General features: G+C 42.6%; 1 protein-coding gene across 1 annotated transcript in view; it reads left to right on the top strand.

The window, feature by feature from the left end:
- The window catches only part of nars2 (asparaginyl-tRNA synthetase 2, mitochondrial), a 66,141-nt gene extending 46,621 nt beyond the window's left edge, over positions 1-19,520 (top strand). The window contains exons 11-15 of the mRNA XM_003225968.4: positions 9,194-9,260; positions 10,748-10,885; positions 12,515-12,612; positions 15,389-15,415; positions 19,104-19,520. Coding sequence (XP_003226016.1) covers positions 9,194-9,260; positions 10,748-10,885; positions 12,515-12,612; positions 15,389-15,415; positions 19,104-19,248 — 475 coding nt within the window. The 3' untranslated portion in view covers positions 19,249-19,520. The remainder of the gene's footprint in view (positions 1-9,193; positions 9,261-10,747; positions 10,886-12,514; positions 12,613-15,388; positions 15,416-19,103) is intronic.
- The last annotated feature ends 1,835 nt before the right edge of the window (positions 19,521-21,355 follow it).

Genomic DNA, 21,355 nt, shown 5'->3' with positions numbered 1-21,355 from the left:
CCTTTACTAAATATCCTCCAGCAGTTCCACATCATCTCTGTGCTGGTGGGTGGCATTTTAATAACTTAGACCTCATGAGATTCTGTTTAGATTCTAATATCTTTTATTTTTATTGCTCACTATTAATAGCTCATTTTCCAAACCTCCTTCAGACTCACCTAAAAAAAGAATCACATTAAAAGTAAGACTCAAATGGCATAAAATAATAATAGTAAAAATTAATCTTAAAAGAGTTGGTGCTTCACTAGCAATAGCTCATCATAATTGCCCACAATGGTTGCTAAAGAACTAGGCTTATTTTCTAACAGGTATTCAACTCATTCATTTTATATCTTGCCTTTCCTGGGACAAATAACAACAATACATAGTATGACAATTCCAGATTTTTTATAAGAAGAAAATAAATAGCTCAATTAAGATAAAAATGTATAAGCACAACATTAAGTTTAAATATCTCAAGTGGCTCCAACAATTAAAATCATTAGCTAGCATGGCGTATTGATTTGAGCTTTGGACAATGACTCTGGAGATTAGGATTGAAATCCTTCGACTATGGAAAGTGATCTTGAACAAGTCACACACTCTCAGCCTCAGAAGAAAGCAAGAGCAAACCATTTCTCAAAAGAGTTGCTGTGAGTTTTCCGGGTTGTATAGTCATGTTCCGGAAGCATTCTCTCCTGATGTTTCTCCCACATCTATGGCAGGCATCCTAGAGGTTGTGAGGTCTGTTGGAAACTTGTCAAGTGAAATTTATATATCTGTGGAATGTCCAGGGTGGGAGAAGGAACTTTTTTTGTTGGAGGCAAGTGTGAACGTTTCAATTAATCATCTTCATTAGCATTGAAAAGCCTTGTAATTTCATAGACTGGATTATGCATGCCTGGGGGAATCCTTTGTTGGGAGGTGTTAGCTGGCCCTGATTGTTTCTTGTCTGGAATTCCCCTGTTTTCCGAGTGTTGTACTTTATTTACTGTCCTGACTTTAGAGTTTTTAAATACTGATAGCCAGATTTTGTTCATTTTTATGGTTTCCTCTTTTCTGTTGAAATTGTCCACTTACCTCTTACAGACAAGACTTCTTTCTCCCACCCTGGACCTTCCACAGATATATAAACCTCACTTGCCTAGTCTCCAGCAGACCTCAACAACCTCTGAGGATGCTTGCCATAGATGTGGGCAAAACGTCAGAAGAGAATGCTTCTGGAACATGGCCATACTGCCTGGAAAACTCACACCAACCAAGTGATTCCGGCCATGAAGGGCTTTGACAACACACTTCTTAACAAGTCCTGCCAAGAAAACCTTGTCTTAGGGTTGCCATTAGAGTTGTCTTAGGGTTGCACACATCCTGGAGGTTGAAAATAAAATAAGTCTTGATTTGGTGCTGGGAAGAAACCAATTTTGGCAGCAATTGGACTTTCAGTGCAGGGCCATGTTTAAATATTTGAAAGGACGTCACATAGAGGAGGAGGTGAGCTTGTTTTCTGCTGCTTTAGGGACTTGGACATTGAGTGATGGGTTCAAATTGCAGGAAAAGAGATTTCCACCTAAACATTAGGAAGAACTCTTTGATGTTTAGAGCTGTACCATAGTGTAATATGTTGCCTTGGTGTTTATTGGAGTCTCCTTCTCTGGAGGGTTTAAAGCAGGGGTCCTCAAACTTTTTAAGTGGAGGGCCGATTCACAGTCCCTCAGACTGTTGGGGAGACGGACTATGATGAAATAGTAAAAAATTAGGATTGTTTTCGTGTGCCTTTGTTGTCGACCGCGTTTTAGGGGATCGGGCCCTTAAGGAGAGACCCGACCCGGTCCTGAGGGAACGGACCTTGGCGAAGCCAAAAGGAGAATATAAGCCGAGATACCACCTGAAGCCGAAATGAAGAAGGTCCGCCAAAGATGAAGGAAAATCCGCCAAGGAGTCTTTATTTAGCGATTCAGCTGAAAAGGACACTAGTACCGATCATTCAGTCTACTAGCGTAACATATGTTTCAAATAAAGCCATATTTATACAATATTTTGGTCTGACAGCCCTTTGAATTTCCCGCCCCGCTCCCCCGCCCATCTGATCGCGGATAGGCTGGGAGGTTGAACGAGGCGGGCTTTCGTTTCCCGCCTTGCTCTGCTGGCCCAATGGGGGGCCGCTTTTTGTCCCCACTCGGGCCAATCAGAGAGGAGGAGGCGGGAGCTATTAAAACAATGAAGTGACCGGACAGGAAATATCAGATTAATCCTGGCCCGGCCGATTTCTAAAGGAATTAATGGCACCCATCAAGGATGTCCGGGGTCCTGTCACGTTCACAGATTTTAGATATGTCTTTGGGGTGTCAGACGGGAAGTAAAGAAGGGTGGTGATGAGCCGTCATTGACGAGCTCCACAGGGGTGCCTTCCTGAGGCGTCCTGGCCTGGGATATGACAATGTTTGCCTTGGGGGCGAGTCACCTTTAGGAATTTGGTGACTCAAGCCCTATATTGTCCATGCGATCGGAATGAGATTGGATTAAACGGTGGCAGATTATCCTTTTGTTTTTGGGAAGGGAGGTCTGGGTCATAGGGCTAGAGTTCACGTTGGGGTCATAATATTTCCCATTTGATTTCATGATTTGACAATTATATGGGATAGAATGAAAATTAAAATAAAGTTGGAACATAAACTCTGCTGGGAAAAGAATACATATTTTCCGGGGATCCCAAAGAGTACAAATACATATAGGCAGATAGATAGATTTCAAGGAAATAAAGGAGAATCCATAAAGGTGGGTGACATTGCATAAAGGGGAATCATGAATGATATAAACAATAGAAAACATTTGATAAGAACGAAGTTTACAACATCTGGGGAACCCAATATAGAAGTGGAGTTCTAGCAGCATGATTTCACAATTCATGAAGTTAGCCCAACGATTAGAAGTTCATACAACAGTGAGTCATGAGACTGTCCAAGTACATAGAATATGAAAATTCACAAATACATGAGGAAAAAGAGTTCATAAGGAATTCATAGAGATAGCATGGGGAAGGGGCACATGTGGGTTGTAGTCTTTGGAAGTATAAGATTTCATAAGTCCAGGCATAGGTCTGGGGAAGAGTGTTCTTCTCCTTCATGAAATTATGAAAGTATGAATGAAACGTGGAGGGCACCCGTCCGGGCACCCCCTGGCAGCTGTAGAGAGGGTAAGGGTTCTTGGAGAACTATGTTTCCCCAGCGAGAGAGCGATCCCCCCATCCCCAGTTCACAGAAAGGGGCTAGGGATCTCTTAAAACCATTCCGCGAGTCGCGGGGAGAGGAAAGTCCGGGATAAGGCTGGAAGGAAGCGGTCGGTCCCGTTTGACAATCAGCTGTTGAGGTGCCGAAAACTGGACCGATTCCGGTTCCGCTGGTTGTCTTCGAGTCAGGAGCCTTAGAAAGGGTTAGGACTAAAAAAGGAGCGTTCTAGGGGTATTTTGATAGAGATATGAGCCGATTTGTATCGTCCGCCATATTAATCTATGGCGGAGAAACCTCAGCCGGAGTTAAAGGGACGAGAGAGAGAGAGAGAAATTGCATGCAAAGGAAAGAGTCAGAGAAAGATACAAAATAACCAGATAGAGAGTGTTATTGCTAAAATAAATGCTACTTTTATTGGGGGATTTTGTTACATAGTTCAGGGAAGGGGAAAGTGAAATAAAAAAAGATCTCTTAATAATAGTCTGCTGCGGTCCCGTTCCGTTCCTTTGGTGAGCGATCTGCGGAACTCTCCGCTGGGTTTTTAAATTAATTTAAAAGCCGGGGTGACGGTCATCACCTTCAAGTCATTTCAGACCTAGGTCAACCCTAAGTCTAAAGTTTAGGACAGAGGCCAGGTCAATGACCTTGGAGGGCCACATCTGGCCCACGGGCCTTAGTTTGGGGACCCCTGATCTAGACGATCTCAAAAGACCATAGGTAAGGAAAGAGACCTCCAAAGATCATCTAGATGGTCTTGTAAGACCATTGGTAAGGAAAGGGACCTCCAAAGACCATCTAGATGGTCTTGTAAGACCATCGGTAAGGAAAGGGACCCTCAAATGCCATCTAGATAGTTTCCTAAGACCATCAGTAAGGAAAGGAGCCCCCAAAGGCCATCTAGACAATATTATAAAACCATAGGTAAGGAAAGGGACCCTCAAAGGCCATTTGGACAGTCTCATAGGACCATAGGTAAGGAAAGTGACCTCCAAAAGCCATCTAGATGGTCTCATAAGGCCGTAGCTAAGCAAAGAGACTTTCAAAGACCATCTAGACGATCTCCTAAGACCATCGGTAAGCAAAGAGACCTCCAAAGACCAGGTAGACTTAGGTCAACCCTAAGTCTAAAGTTTAGGACAGGGGCCAGGTCAATGACCCTGGAGGGCCGCATCCGGCCCATGGGCCGTAGTTTGGGGACCCCTGGTTTAAAGCAGAGACTGGATGGCCATCAGTTGGATGTGCTTTGATTGTGTCCTCCTGCATGACAGAATGAGGCTGGACCTTGGAGTCTCTTCCAACTCTGTGATTCTATGATTCACTCCTGAGAGATGGTCACTTAGCTTCTGTTGAAAAGCCTTCAGAGAAGGAGACTCCATCACACTCTGAATAGGAAACAATGATGGTACTTCGTACTCTTTGTATCTCACACAGCAGGCATTTGCCTCCATGTGCATTGCAATCCTTGTGTGTAAGAACTCTATCCATATACATAGTTTGGATACAATGCTCCTCACATCTATACATAATTAGAAGTAAAACATATGTATGTGTGCATGTGGCAGAGGTATACACTTACACAGACAGCCTCCCGCCTCCACAAACAGCTATAGTTCCCAATGAGCAGGAAACACCCATGGCCCTGCCTCCACTGACATGCAGGTTATAGTGAGCGCCATGAACATGTGGCCCAAACCCTCCCCGTGTCCTCCACAAACACCATTCTGCCCCCCACCCAAGTGAAGGCTTTCATGCGGAGAGAATTTCATCCTAGATGTTCTGTTTTTCCTCCAGAATGGAAATCCAAGGGTTCCTTCATTTGCATGACCCCGCCCACTGCCTCTACCTTAACCCTGCCTACCCTTTCCAATAGTACACAGTTAACAGAGGAATTGATCTGCAAGTGAACAAGAGGTTTGGGGAGAATTCACCATGGTTTACAGAAGTTGTACTTGACCTACATCCAGAGAGCACTGTTTCCTCAACCAACGATGGATCTGGACCAAATTTGCCATGGATGATGGGACTTGCAGTACCTTCACTGATACTGTGACCCCCACCAACAATGCACTGGGACCAAACTTGGCACAGAGAAGCCCCATGACCTTGATTTTGAGAGCTATAGTTGACCTTCATCCAGAAAGCACTGAACCCAGCTGACATCAGATCTGGACCAAACTTGGCACACAGACCCAACATGGCCAACTGTGCATATATGCTTGGTTTGGGGGTGATTGACCTCAGATCTGGGAGTTGTAGTTCACCCTTATCCAGAGAACTCTGAACCCAGCCGACGACGGATCTGGACTAAACTTGGCACACAGATCCAACATGGCCAACTGCGAATACTGCCAGGGTTTGGGGGTGATTGCCTTATCACCCCCAAACCCTTATCCAGACAGCACTGAATCCAGTCAACGATGGATCTGGACCAAACTTCAGTGATACTGCCTAACATCCCAATACAAAAAATGTCTTCTTCTAATAACCCAGGCACCACCGGGTCTCCAAGCTGGTATTCACTAAAAGTCAAGGGTCAAAAAGTGGACTAGTACCTCTCTTGGGAGTTTCCATTTTAGACCATGCCACCCATAATCCCCCAGTAAGCATAGCAAGGATACTGGAAGCAGTAATCTGAAGCAAAACTCATGCAATTTTCCAAGCTCTGTACCAGCCCACGCACCCTTGCAAACCCCATGTATTTGTTGATTGTATTCAACAGCAAATATAAGCAGCAAGTATTTTCTCCTATGTGTCTTGTCACGGCGGAACACCTTGTGAGATAAAAGAGGACCCGATGGAATAAACATTTACATGCAAATATGGGATAAAATTATCAAAACGGCTTTTTTGAAGGATGAAAAGGAAAGAGAGAGAGAGAGTGCTTTGGAGTGGCACTTTAGAGCAAAGAGGCAATTGATTGTGCTGATTGTGTTTTCCCCAGCCCACTCAAGCAGCTTTTCTATTAAGGAAACATACGCGCACATATATACACTGAGTTCTTTTCCACATATTTATATGCAATAGGCTGTGAGTATATCCCTGCTATGCTAACTAGGGGAAGAGAACATTCTGCTCTGGCAAGTACAGAAAGGGATTATCATCATTTATTAGGTCCAATGTGTACGTTGGCTTTGACATCGTGCCCCAAACCGTGCTCCTTCTAATAGAATCCCTTAAGGTACCAGATTCCTTCTTATCTGGGAAGCTAAGCAGGTTCAGCCCTGGTTAGTACTTGAGTGGGAGGCACCAATGAACCCCAGTGAATGCTGTAGGCTGTATTTCAGAGGAAGGAAAATGTGCAAGAATGTGGGTGAGATAAAACTCCCACCATCATATATCATTGCCCCCAAACCCCACCAGTAGGTTGGCCATAATGGGTATGTGTGCAAAGTTTGGTCTAGATCGGTGTGGTTCACATTGCGCTCTGGATGTGGGTGAACTACAACTCCCAACATCCTAGTTGGTAATTGATGGGATATGTGTAGTTTGGCTCACTGGATGTGGTAGCCATTCTCAAAAATACATAGATATATAGATATATACGGTAGATACATACATATTTTGACTTTTATTATATACATAGGTAGATGTATCATAGACTCAGAGCTGTTTCTACATTCACATGACACACCTGCATACTATAGGTGACACACTAACATGTTGCGACATACAGTTTGGAAAGCTATAGTCTGTCCTGCCAATACAAGAATCCATAGCTAACACATTGGGTTACTGTGAGTTTTCTGGGCTGTGTGGCCATGTTCCAGAAGCATTTTCTCCTGATGTTTCACCCACATCTATGATAGATATCCTCAGAGGTTGTGAGGTCTGTTGGAAACTTGGCAAGTGGGGTTTATATATCTGTCGAAATTCCCGGTTGGGAGAAAGAAGTCTTGTCTCTTGGAAGGAAGTGTGAATGTTGCAATTGGCCACCTTGATATTTGGTGTCATGTGGTTATTTTAAAATCTGCTTTTTCAAATCCACGAATAATCAAATCTGCAAAAACTAGAACCGTAAACATGGATGGTCCACTGTAGTGTTATAATTGTGTGATGTGAAAGAGCCCATAGCTATACTATTGCACCATCCTGGCTCTCGAAAACCTCTTTGCACCTGCACAAATCTATATTTTCAGACTTCTTTAGGAGATGAGAGAAGGCATGGGAAACCCCTTTCGCCTTATGAGCTAAATATAACTCATAAATATGTCTTAAGTATGCAAGAATGGACAGATGCAGTCTTTAAATGCAAATGCTTGAAGATTTGCCACAGATGTTTCAGGACCTTGATTCTCCTATTGAGGGAGTTCGTTCAATTTTGCAATGACATTTTAAGTAAACCCTTTAAAATAAAACAGTCATAATGTGTTGTTTCCAGGGGCACATTTGGGGGGGGGGGGGGGGGATGGCGTGGGCTACATTTTTAGTCCTGCCAACATTAAAAAATTGTTTTTAAAAGCTCCCCTTCTTCCACAGGAAGCTTCCTCTCCAAAACCGATTTGTAAGCCAAATCACAGCCCACAGTCCTGGCTGGGAAGAGTTGCCAGATATAGATTTTAGAAATAAAATTGCTTTAGTATTAGGAAGTTTTCTGATGTTGGTCATGTCTGCTGATGATTGTTGTATTTGTTATTCATTCTGCCTTATTATGGGAAAGACTTGGGCTGGATCTGCACTGCCTTCCCCATTTGCTGGGGTTAATGACACAGGACTTCCATTAAAATGAAAAAAAAAACCACATTTAAAATTGCTGTTTTTATCGTGGTCATTGGTATTATATAAATCTCAATAAAACGTGTTATTTTTTTCATCTGTGAGAACATTTCTAGGAATTTTCTAGATCCAGCATTACTCTCCGCATTTCATTTAGAAAAGTTGCTTTTTAAGACTACAGTTCCCAGCATCCACCGGCTGGCCATGTTAGTAAGTGGATTCTGGAAACTGTAATACAAGCATTGAACGCAACTGAGCCTTGGAGAGAGGGTGGCACATTCGAAACATCCATTTTAATCCATCTGAAATCTTAGAAAGTTGTCTTATTTATTTACTTACAGTATTTATATTCCGCTCTTCTCACCGCGAAGGGGACTCAGGGTGAATCACAGAACATACATATGCGGCAAACATTGAATGCTGTTTATACACTGACAAAACAGAGAGTTGTACATAGATAGAGGTATATATATAGACTTTTCCCATCTTCGGCATCTTGGAGACTTGTGCTCAGTTCTGGTCATTGGGGGGGGGGGTGCTTTCACTCCATCTCCCTGCCGAAAAACTTTGTTCGTCAACTTCCTCCTTTTGATCGAATTGCCATCATTTTTATGGCATTTCCTTATAGGTGCCTTAAAATACCTCTCTGCTTTTAAGTGGTACCTATTTATCTACTCACAATTTGCTTTCAAACCACTAAGTAGGCGGAAACTGGGCTAAAGGCCAGGAGCCCACCCTGACCCAGGCTTCGAACTGTCAACCTTTTGATTGACAAGATTTACTGCAATTGGTGGTTTAACCTGCTGTGCTAAAGCTGAGCCTTATATCTGTTATACCTGTTGTATTGAAAGTCATGTAGGACGACTTAACAAATTCCTAAATAAATCTTAGAAAGGTGCTTTATACTTGTATGATTTGGCCAGAAGTTGCCATATAATCACATTGGAGGACCGAGTAAATTTACTAAGTTCTCCAAGGATGTTCTATGGCAGGCATGCGCAAACTTTGGCCCTCCAGGTGTTTTGGATTTCAACTCCCACAATTCCTAACAGCCGGTAGGCTGTTAGGAATTGTGGGAGTTGAAGTCCAAAACACCTGGAGGGCCAAAGTTTGCCCATGCCTGCTCTAGGGTGACTTCTGATGGAAGTCATTTGTTTTAATAAGGTTCACTATTATTTCTTGTTTCCACTATAAGGTCACTATGGGTAGGGGTTTGTACCCTATATGCCTAGAATAAATTAATCCAAATAAGTCTTTGTCCGCTCCTTTTGTAGGATGCCATATACGGAAGCCATAGAAGTTTTAAAAGGAGCTCGTGAATATTTCACTTACAAACCAGAGGTGGGTAATTCTAAAATAATTTGAGAATCCTTTTATAAGAGAAGGTCACAGTTCCATCTTCCATTCTGGCCATTAGTAATACTTTTTTTTTCCGTGTCAGGAGCGACTTGAGAAACTGCAAGTCGCCTCTGGTGTGAGAGAATTGGCCGTCTGCAAGGACGTTGCCCAGGGGACGCCTGGATGTTTTGATGTTTTACCATCCTTGTGGGAGGCTTCTCTCATGTCCCCACGTGGTGCTGGAGCTGATAGAGGGAGCTCATCTGAGCTCTCCCCGGGTAATACTGATTAGTAATACTGATACTGATTAGTATTTATTTATTTATTTACAGTATTTATATTCCGCCCTTCTCACCCCGAAGGGGACTCAGGGCGGATCACATTACACATATAAGGCAAACATTCAATGCCTTAACATAGAACAAAGACAAGACAAACACGGGGCTCCGAGCTGGCCTCGAACTCATGACCTCCTGGTCAGAATGATTCATTGCAGCTGGTTGCAGTTGGTTGCTCAACAGCCTACGCCACAGCCCAGTAATACTGATACTTCAGCTGAAATCACTTTTCAGGTTCTAGGGGAGCTTCTTAATGTTTCAGGGTGCAAGTCTTTATATCCTTCCAACATTTCAGGGGTGGAAACTGAGTATGGCCAAAGTATGGACAAAATGGCAAATATTATAGAAGAAGAACACACAGCCTCCAGTGTGACACAGTGATATTCTGGAGTCAGAAGTCCTTCATTTCAATAGAGTTTGCTGAGATCCAAGGTTTTTCATATCCACACGGTCTGAGAACATATCCCCTGTGATACATATTGAGAATTTAAAAGTGTTTCACACAAAAACCATTGAAGGTGGTTGATTTTAAGCAGGGGTTAGATGCCAAGCTGGAGCCTTCCAAGGCCATATAGAGCCCAGGGATTACATGATTTGCACCCCCGGTGGCACAGTGGGTTAAACCCTTGTGTAGGCAGGACTAATGACTTGAAGGTTGGGTTGCTGACCTGAAAGTTGCTGGTTTGAATCCAACCCAGGGAGAGGGTGGATGAGCTCCCTCTAACAGCTCCAGCTCTATGCAGGGACATGAGAGAAGCCTCCCACAAGTATGTTAAAAACATCAAAACATTCAGGCCTCCCCTGGGCAACGTCCTTGCAGATGACCAATTCTCTCATACCAGAAGCGACTTGCAGTTTCTTAAGTCACTCCTGACACAACAAAACCCCACTTTAAACTGTTGGGAAAAAAGGTTATTTCAAAAAGAGTTTTCTACATGATTGTTCTGATTCTGGATAGATGTCCATACCACCCATTACTCCTTTATTGATGGTAAACAATGCATCAGATAGTATGTCAATCCTTTTGCTGATGGAGTAAACATACCTGCACAACCAGGGTAATGTCTAACTTGATGGAGCTTCTGAACAGCTCCTTAAACTAGAGATTGTGATAATTTTTTTTTGCTCTTTTCCCTTTTTTCCCTCTCCCAGTGGGGCCAGGATCTTCAAAGTGAACATGAGAAATACTTGCTGAAACACTGCGGCGAAATCCCTGTGTTTATTTTCAACTATCCCTATGACCTGAAACCATTCTATATGCGGGACAATGAAGATGGTGTCCATCACACGGTAAGAGCCTCTAATAAAATCCCTGTGCATTTAATCATGGCGTTTAATTTCTTCTTTTCAAAATATTTCTGGAATGAAAGTAACCTTCATCCCTGAGGTCTAACAAAGATCAATTAGCATATTATTGCCAGCACATGTTTCATATGTTTGTGCTTTCCCCATGGGTCCTAAAGAAGTGTTTAAATGTGTCTGTAAATTCTGAAGTGCTGTGATTTAGAACAGGCATGGGCAAACTGCGGCCCTCTAGGTGTTTTGGACTTCAACTCCCACAATTGTTTGCCCATCCTTGATTTAGAAGGACACCTGTGAAGGGGTAAAGATACATCACTGAATGCTAACATTAGTATTGTCTCTATGCTATCGTATTTCTATTTATGGATGTAAAAGATGAACAGTGAAGAAGAGTAACAGGAAGAACATCAGCTCCTCAATATGACATCTTTCAAATATTTAAACATGGTTCTCATGTCCCTTTTCAACCTTCATTTTTTCCAAGCTAAACATGCCCAGATCCCTAAAACATCCTACATAGGCCTTGATTTCTGGATTTTTTACCATTTTGGTTACCCTTCTCCTTACATCGTGCCCATATCCTCCAATGTTGGTGTCCAAAACTGGACATAAGGTTGTTCTAGGTGAAGTCTTTTGAATGCAGAATAGAGAGGATTTTGCCAGTCCTAGACACTATACTCCTTGTGTCTAGATGAAGGAAAGTAATGGTCCCACTCTATTCCACTCTATTCGGAATCATAGCGTTGGAAGACATCACAAGGGCCATCCAGTCCAATCCCATTCTGCCATGCAGGAGGACCGTATTAAAACCATCCCAACAGATGGCCATCCAGCTTATGTTTAAAAAACTTCCAGAGAAGGAGACTCCAATAAACACCAATTTATTTATTTATTTATTGCACTGTTGAACATCTCTAACCATCAGGAAGTTGGGTTTCTGTGGGTTTTCCGGGCAGTATGGCCATGTTCCAGAAACATTCTCTCCTGACATTTCACCCACATCTGTGGCAGGCATCCTCACCCATAGATGGTGGGTGAAATGTCAGGTGAGAATGCTTCTGGAACATGGCCATAGTAAAGGTAAAGGTTTCCCCCTGATGTTACGTCCAGTCATGACCAACTCTGGGGGTTGGTGCTCATCTCCATCTCTAAGCTAAAGAGCCAGTGTTGTCCGTAGACACCTCCAAGGTCATGTGGCCGGCATGACTGCATGGAGTGCTGTTACCTTCCCGCTGGAGCGGTACCTATTGATCTACTCACATTTGCATGTTTTCGAACTGCTAGGTTGGCAGGAGCTGGGGCTAACAGCGGGCGCTCATTCTGCTCCCGAGATTTGAACCTGGGACCTTTTGGTCCGCAAGTTCAGCAGCTCAGCGCTTTAACACACTGTGCCACCAGGGACCCCTGGCCGTACAGCCTAGAAAACTCACAGCAACCCAGTGATTCCAGCCATGAAAGCCTTTGGCAACACATTAGGAAATTCTTCCTAATGTTCAGGTGGAATGTCTTTTCCTGCAATTTGAATCCATCACTTTATGTCCGAGTTCCTAAAGCAGCAAAATAAATAGAACACTTGATGGAGGATCCCTTCCAACCGCTTTCCCCCTTTCCTTTCAGGTTGCAGCAGTTGATCTTCTGGTCCCAGGAGTCGGGGAGCTTTGCGGAGGCAGCTTGAGAGAAGACCGGTTGGATTTTCTCCAGTCCCGCCTTCAGAGGTCAAAAGAACGTCTGCCGCTTTGTGCCTGATTTGGAGGGAGGACGGGGACAGGGACGTGCTGACAGTTGGTCCAGAGAGGTTTGCTAAGGACACCAGTAATTAGAGTGGAAAAGAGGGAGGGCACTCAGACGGAACAGATGCTTCCTTGGGGATGGGTTCCTTGGCGTTCCAGTCGCCTGCCTGTAATCTCTTTCAAGCACCATGGCCTCTTCCTCCTCCTAGAAATATGCTCCCTTCTACAAAACACTAATGCTAAAGAATGCTGAGAAAGATGTTCCTTTCTCACAGATGAATTTGGATTAGGGAGTGGGGGAGCTGCTTGGATACAGTGGAATGAGAAGCCTTGGTTTGCCGTTTTACAAGACCGGTTCTCAGTTCACTTTGGGTACTATGTGTAGGGGGGAAAAGCTCTTGTGTTGACTTACCCATAAAGACGTAAGTGGCTGGATACAGGAATTCCAGCTGTTGGTTCTGTTGGAGTGGGTGAGAAAGGCTAGCAGTGTGGTTATAAGAAAAAATAATAATTTTTTGGCATTTTTGGCAGCAAAGAAAGGGCAGAATGCACCGAGAGGGTGACAAGGCCAGCTTTTTCCTCTCTGATTAAGGGTTGTTGTTTGTTTTCCGGGCTGTATGGCCATGTTCCAGAAGTATTCTCTCCTGATGTGTTGTCGAAGGCTTTCATGGCCGGGATCATGTGGACATTTGGGTCATGTGGACAACTTCAACAGAAAGGAGGAAACCATGAACATGAACAAAATCTGGCTACCAGTATTAAAAAACTCAAAAATCAGAACAGTAAGTGGGGGGCAGCACCCTGAAAAACAGAAGAGTTCCAGGGGCATCTGATGACTCTGATCAGAGGATGCCCCCAGGCAAAAAAGACCGGAAGATAAAGCTTTTTCAGTGCTAATTAGGGTGATTAACTGCAACATTAACACTGGCCTACAACTGACAAAGAGGGTTTTTTTTTCCTCTCACACCCTGGACTTTCCACAGATAAATGAACCTCACTTGCCTAGTTTCCAACAGACCTCACAACCTCTGAGGATGCCTGCCATAGATGTGGATGAAACGTCAGGAGAGAATGCTTCAGGAACATGGCCATACAGCCCGAAAGACATTCTCTCCTGACGTTTCGCCCACATCTATGGCAGGCACCCTCAAAGGTTGTGAGGTATATATATGACAAGCCTTCGGCAACATATCTGAATAAGGTTTATCTCTAACCCTTTACTCCAATAATTCCCCAAGTTTGCACTTATACTATTCCTCTGAGTCAAGAGTTTATTGAGTCTGTATTTCAAATGGCAAGCCCCATTCTCACATCATGTTATTGGTGTAAAGAGGGAGTTCACATTAAGATATGCACATGACTTTGTTATCCAAGTTGGTGTCATTTTTCCTGCTGCTCAGCTACCCAAGACTATTCTACAATTTACCATTTAGCCATGATAGATCATGGTCATTCTATTGCTCGTGGAGAACAGAAATATAGATGAACAAGCTATGTCCTTATAGCCCAGGCATGGGCCAACTTTGGCCCTCCAGGTATTTTGGACTTCAACTCCCACAATTCCCAACAGCTGGCAGAATGTTAGGAATTGTGAGAGTTAAAATCCAAAACAGCTGGATGGCTGAAGTTTGCCTATATCTGATATAGACTCACAGCCTAGAAATATCAAGTCTATACCGGAGCTGTCCTACTTTAGACTGTTGGGGGGGCACAGAACAAGGTGAACGTGGATTTAAAAAACCACCTGCTTGTAGAACATGGCATAACACAGCGTTTCTCAAACTGGGGGTCGGGACCCCTGGGGGGTCAAGAGGGGTGTCAGAGGGGTCGCCAAAGACCATCAGAAAACACATATTTCTGTTGGTCTTAGGAACCCCTTTGGCAGAGAAAGCTGAATATCTCTTTGCCTGTCCTTCTCTTCCCTTTTGGAAACAGACGGCGAATCCTCCCACCAAAAACCCAATTTACTGAATTCTGTCATTGGTGAAGTTCAGGGGGCACTTTGATTGTAGGAAAACTATAAATCCCAGCAACGACAACTCCCAAATGTCAAGGCCTATTTTCCCCAAACTCCACCAGTGTTCACATTTGGGCATATTGATTATTTGTGCCAAGTTTGGTCCAGATCTATCATGGTTTGAGTCCACAGTGCTCTCTAGATATAGGTGAACTACAACTCCAAAACTCAAACTCAACGCCCATGAAATCCTTCCAGTATTTTCTGTTGATCATGGGCGTTCTGTGTGCCACATTTGGTTCAATGCTGTGGTTGGTGGAGTTCAGAATGCTCTTTGATTGTAGGTTTACTACAACTCCCAAATGGCAAGATCAATTCCCCCCCCCCCAACCCCACCAGTATTCAAATTTGGCGTATTGGGTATTTGTGCCAAATTTGGTCCAGTAAACGAAAATACATCCTGCATATCAGATATTTACATTACGATCCATAACAGTAGCAAAATTACAGTTATGAAGTAGCAACAAAAATAATTTTATGGCTGAGGGTCACCACCACATGAGGAACTGTATTAAAGTGTCGTGGCATTAGGAAGGTTGAGAACCACTGGCATAACAGAGCAAGCACCTGTACAGCACCACAGGTCATCCGGGTGACAAAAGCATCTCGGCTGCTATCCATATTTTGTGTTATGATGCACCATGGGACCCTTGCCATTTTATCAATAAGTGAATAGGAGCACTGCTCTAGAATCTGCCACCACTGCACTTCTACTGAGAAAGGTTTCTTTTGTTGATTCCACAGGTTGGGACTTGAAGACACCTATCAATGGTAAGACACACCAAAATACTATTTGTCAGTCACTATCTTGACGCATATTTAGAGACCATACAGATGGAATGGATTTGCCCAGGTGGTGAAAGAGAAACCGGCTTTTCTTCAAAGTCTTTGGGTGGTAGCAGTTAGGGTTTTAGCGGTTCCTCTTATTTCTTGCACCAGTCAAAGCCTAACATAGATATATATTTTGCTGCCTTTTTTTAGAAGTATTTGCCAAAAATGTCCTAATTTCTTTGCAAAGGAGGTGAAAAGAACTTGAAACAGAAACAGAAACCTCCAGATTAATTCTTCCAAAGCTAGGGCTTTTTTCACAAGTTTAACAAAATTCACAATTTCAAATGCTGAGTGGCAAGGAGTGTTTGGAAAATTCAAACTCATGCTCAAGTGAAATTTCCTGATCTCAACCCAGTAAAATCTTTGCCGCATTTTCCTCCAACTTACCCAACAAATTTGGTGGTTGGGTGACAGTATTGTCATGCTTTTTGTAAACCATTTGCTTGTATCTTATAGGGCCATCCCAACTAGACTAAACCCATTATATCAGTGGGATTTACAAAAGCGTTCCTTCACTATTCAATAGGTCTACTTTCATTAGAGCTACTAGTAGAGTTGGTTGGTCTCAGATACAATTGATTCATTGAATCAACTGTTGAATGGTGAGACATCGGGTCAACATATGGATCTCTATTTGGAACTGACCAACAGGACACTAGGCAATGTCTGAAACCAATTAGTACTGTACTTATAATCAATTAGTACTCCTAACTGAATCAAGCACTGACTCACCTTTCAACAGTTATGTAAATTCCACTGATTTTACAGTAGCATCTAACAATAATTCCATTAATTTATAGTATGGTTTTAAGCAAGGTTTCCAACCATGGTAAACCTGCTCAAAAATAGTTCCTTTGCCAATCTGAATATAATTGAATCTCAACTTTTGTAGGTTTAGCGTTTCAGCATATTAGATAGATGAATGTACAAGTTAGTTGTATCAAACAATATTTCCATTAATTACTTGCATGGTTTTAAAAAAGAATTCCATTCTTTATCTTGTGGACAGCTAGAAAAAATAATGTATTTGCCAATCTAAATGTAGTTAAAGCCCAGCTTTCTCAGATGGATTTTTTTACAGATTGGATTATTCACAAATTTGCCATCAAAAATTAAACAGGAATTTGGGGCGAAGGAGGGGAGACTTGTGGTCTGCTGTAGAAAATCACATAGACTAAAAAAAGTAAAGAAAACTTTATAAAAAGTTTAAGAAGTCATAAATTCATAAAATATATCTTTCTTTGTCTGCTAAATATGGTCAGCAGTATTAAGGTTTGGAAGACTTGCAGATATTTGAGTTTTTCCTACTTTTGTGGGTATGCTATGTACCAAACCCCATGAATGTGGAGGGCTGACTGTACATTGTGGAAAAAGCAAATCTTTTGAGCTCCATCAGGCTTAGGAAATGAATGTCTTGGAAATGAATTAGTACTTTGTCATTGCCTAAATGGCAAAATATTCAGTCTAGGTTGCTTGAAGGACAGACCCATATTAGACTTCAGTTTTGATGAGCGAGGAGCTTTGCCTGGGCTTTTTTTAAATCAAAGCTCAGCTGCTGTTAACAAAACTCCATTATACATTAGATCTCATCGGGCAACTTTGTTCCACTTGATTTCCTGCTCTTCATAACGGCCAAAGTCAAACTTCAAGGTGGCTGGAGAATTAGCCTTAGTCTTTGAATCTGTCCTGTTGACATGAAGTTGCGCTGGAGGACCTAGAGATTCCTAATGAGAACATTTCAATCAAATCTATGAACAACCGAATCTGCCAAAGTCAGGCCCACAAATGTGGAAGGTCAATGGTTCAATTCTGCAAAAGTTAACCTGTTCAGAACGTCTCTGCTAAGCATCCAGGACAGTGTTTGTCACATTTCATAAATGACACAAGATCCATTACAAAAGCTGGGAGGAGATTCTGAGCTACAAGCTTCCTTCGTGCTTTCCAAGAGGGCTGTCCATTATTTTGTCTCATCTCAGCAGGCATGGCTATGTGTCGTGTGATGGTTTATAAAGTGGCTCAGCAAGCAAGTAAATATTATTTACTGCACAGGAAATGTTGTTTCCTGTAGACCCAAAAATATCATATGTGAATTTTTGTTCAGAATTAGGTCTTAAACTGCAAATGGTTTTTCAAAGACTTTCTTGTGGTAGGGAAAATTGCTCGAATTACTTATTGCTTCCTTCAAGGAGAAAATCAGCAAAGAATTGCATTGCTAGACTAGTCCTGGTTAATGGCAGACTATAATAATAACATGGAAGAAATACTAATAGCTAAAATGCAAAACCATTTATTATTATTATTATTGTTACTATTATTATTGTTATTTTGTATTTTGTACCCCATTGTGAACCTTGGGAAGAGGTAGGTAATACATTATTGCGTTGTTGTTGTTACTTGCCTCTCCCCAAGATACAATTTTTTCAGAAATATAACAGATAACCAAAAACATAAAACCATTTAAAGCATATAGACCAGACATGGGCAAACTTCGGCCTTCCAGGTGTTTTGGACATCAACTTTCACAATTACTAACAGCCAGTAGGCTATTAGGAATTGTGGAAGTTGAAGACCAAAACACCTGGAGGGCCGAAGTTTGTCCATGCCTGATATAGACTAAAAGCACAAACATAAGTTTAAACACACATGTTAAAACCATCCATTCCTATACACATGTCCATTTAAAATTCATAGTTCAAAACTGACTTGGTAGACCCAACAGTAGAGATAGGTCTTTAATGCTATTTAAAAATTCAAACAATAAGTTTGATTATTGGAGTTCTTCTGGCAGGTCATTCCACAGTTTAGGGGCAAGGAAAAATTCCTCTGGTTGCTAGTTTAGTTTTAGACATTAAGAAGACAGTCGTGAATTCATAAAGCTTGAGGTTATGCAAAAAGGAAAAGAATTAGAAGTATTATAGTGGAATTTCAATGATAATAACTACTACTACTACTACTACTACTACTACTTTATTTTTGTATCCTGCCTCCATCTCCCAGCAGGTGACTCGGGGAAACTAACGTGGGGCCAAGCCCAAATTAACACTATACAACAAGATAAAATATAATAGAAATCTGAGCAAAAACAAGCATCATCAACACTAAAATTATACAAAATTTCACCATTTTAAACAATAGTGCAATAATAAGTAAAACCGATCAAATAAGAGCATATAACAAGTTAAAATAGTAAAAGACTGGATGGTAGTATGAGGAGAGCATAATTAAAATCTGATGAGGTAGATAATAAGGTTTTATGGAAAATATGGCCTCCGGTGGTGCAACGGGTTAAACCGTTGAGCTGCTGAACTTGCTGACCAAAAGGTCAGCGGTTCAAATCCAGGAAGTAGGGTTAGCTCCTGCTGTTAGCCCCAGCTTTTGCCAACTTAGTTCGAAAACATGCAAATGTGAGTAGATGAATAGGTACTTCTTCGGTGGGAAGGTAATGGCGCTCCATGCAGTCATGCTGGCCACATGACCTTGGAGGTGTCTATGGACAACGCTGGCTCTTCAGCTTAGAAATGGAGACGAGCACCTCCCCCCAGAGTTGGACTTGACTAGACTTAATGTCGGGGAAACTTTTACCTTTACCTATGAGTAGGCGTAACAGGCCTTCTGTTTTGCCTTTCAGGTATCTAGAGCTGCGTCAGTTTGGATCCACACCTCATGGCGGGTTTGGAATGGGCTTTGAGCGTTACCTCCGTTGCATTTTGGGAGTCGAAAACATCAAAGACGTCATCCCGTTCCCCCGATTCCCCCGTTCCTGTCTCTTGTAGCATCTTGCCTTGTTTCCTGAGGATGGGACTCATTTTTTTCTGAATTCGTGGCATGGAAAAATGGCAGAAATGCAACATGTTTGAGAAGACAGTTGAATCCTCTTACTTTATCCTTCAAGTTTGGATAGCCTTGTGGTCACCTTTGTTCAATTTTTGAAATTCAGGCTAGTTTTGTATTATATTCATGTACAGATTTTTCAAAACTTGTTCTTTGCCAGCTCTGAAAATCTGGTGGCCCTAACCTGGAGTGAATAAACTTCACTGGGAAATTATTTATCTACCAGATTTTTTTCCTTGGCTTTTATGTCTCTGAACCAGGAATGATATGAAGCACAATAAGGTGATCGCAGAACTCTGCAAATATCAGAAGAGCTGTCAAAGTTACACGCTACAGCTATTTTGTGATACGATGGCTTAGTTTGGAAAATAATGATAAGAGGGAGTCCCCATCTCCCATAAACACACACCCTTCAAAAATCAGGTCAAGCTTAAATGGGTAATTGAAAGTGACACTCCTTTGTTACACATGAGAAAGGTTTAAGATGTTGTTGTTCCAAACTGTGAGAGCAGATGTGTCATTCTTGCACAAGATAAATTGCAGATGGGCAAATCTGGGTCAAGATACTGGTGTGAACGTGGGGTGAGGCTTTAACTCTTAATAGCCTCTAGTGCACAAAAAACAAAGTCCCAGTCTAGATTTGGTCCATACTCTTCTCCCTTTACCTGCTTCTCTTCACTCCATCAGGGCTTTTTCCCAATCAGGATATTAATCATGGAACTGCTTAATCCACATATATGGTGATCTCATCAGGACAAGCAAAAGGTATAAAGTCCTTCCTCTCGCACCTCCCTAGGCAAGAGTTCTCATAATGAATTTGGTCCTCCATACCCATAATTTTAATAATAATAATAATAAACGAAATCTAGCATATCTATCTTGTTTGCTGTGTCAAACAATAATAATAATAAACAATTTCTTACCCACTTTTCCACAAGGCTCAAGGCATATTACAACATGGAATTAAAATGTGCTTTCATATATACCACAAAGGCTATTGCTAGGTGAAGTGCCCCTCTGGACTGAGTGTTCCTAGGTGAAGAATTAGCTGTTGCTAGGTGAAGTAGCCCTCTGTAATGTCACTAGATTGGATGTTGCTAAGTGAAGTGGCTCTCTGTGATTTCACTGGATTGGCTATTGCTAGGTGGAGGACTGGTTGTTGCTAGGTGAAGTTGCCTTCTGTGATTTCACTGGATTGGCTATTGCTAGGTTCAGGACTGGCAGTTGCTAGGTGAAGTGGCCCTCCGTGATTTCACTGGATTGGCTATTGCTAGGTTCAGGACTGGCTGTTGCTTGGTGAAGTGGCCCTCCGTGATTTCACTGGATTGGCTATTGCTAGGTTCAGGACTGGCAGTTGCTAGGTGAAGTGGCCCTCTGTGATTTCACTGGATTGGCTATTGCTAGGTTCAGGACTGGCTGTTGCTAGGTGAAGTGGCCCTCTGTGATTTCACTGGATTGGATATTGCTAGGTTCAGGACTGGCTGTTGCTTGGTAAAGTGGCCCTCTGTGATTTCACTGGATTGGCTATTGCTAGGTTCAGGACTGGCTGTTGCTAGGTGAAGTGGCCCTCTGTGATTTCACTGGATTGGCTATTGCTAGGTTCAGGACTGGCTGTTGCTTGGTGAAGTGGCCCTCTGTGATTTCACTGGATTGGCTATTGCTAGGTTCAGGACTGGCTGTTGCTAGGTGAAGTGGCCCTCTGTGAGTTCACTGGTTTGGCTGTTGCTAGGTGTGGGACTGGCTGTTGCTAGCTGAAGTGGCCCTCTATGATATCACTGGATTTAACTGGCGCTAGGTGCGGGACTGGCTGTTGCTAGGTGAAGTGGCCCTCTGTGATGTCACCGGATTGGATGTTGCTAGGTGCAGGACTGGCTGTTGCTAGGTGAAGTGGCCCTCTATGATATCACTGGATTTGACTGACGCTAGGTGCTGGGCTGCCTGTTGCTAGGTAAAGTGGCCCTCTGTGATGTCACCGGATTGGATGTTGCTAGGTGAAGGACTGGCTGTTGCTAGGTGAAGTGACCCTCTATGATATCACTGGATTTGACT

This window comes from Anolis carolinensis, chromosome 3 (assembly GCF_035594765.1).
Source record: "Anolis carolinensis isolate JA03-04 chromosome 3, rAnoCar3.1.pri, whole genome shotgun sequence".
NCBI classification, from domain to species: Eukaryota; Metazoa; Chordata; class Lepidosauria; order Squamata; family Dactyloidae; genus Anolis; species Anolis carolinensis.
Note: the sequence above shows the minus strand (reverse complement) of the source record. Positions and strands in the feature narration are given on the sequence as shown.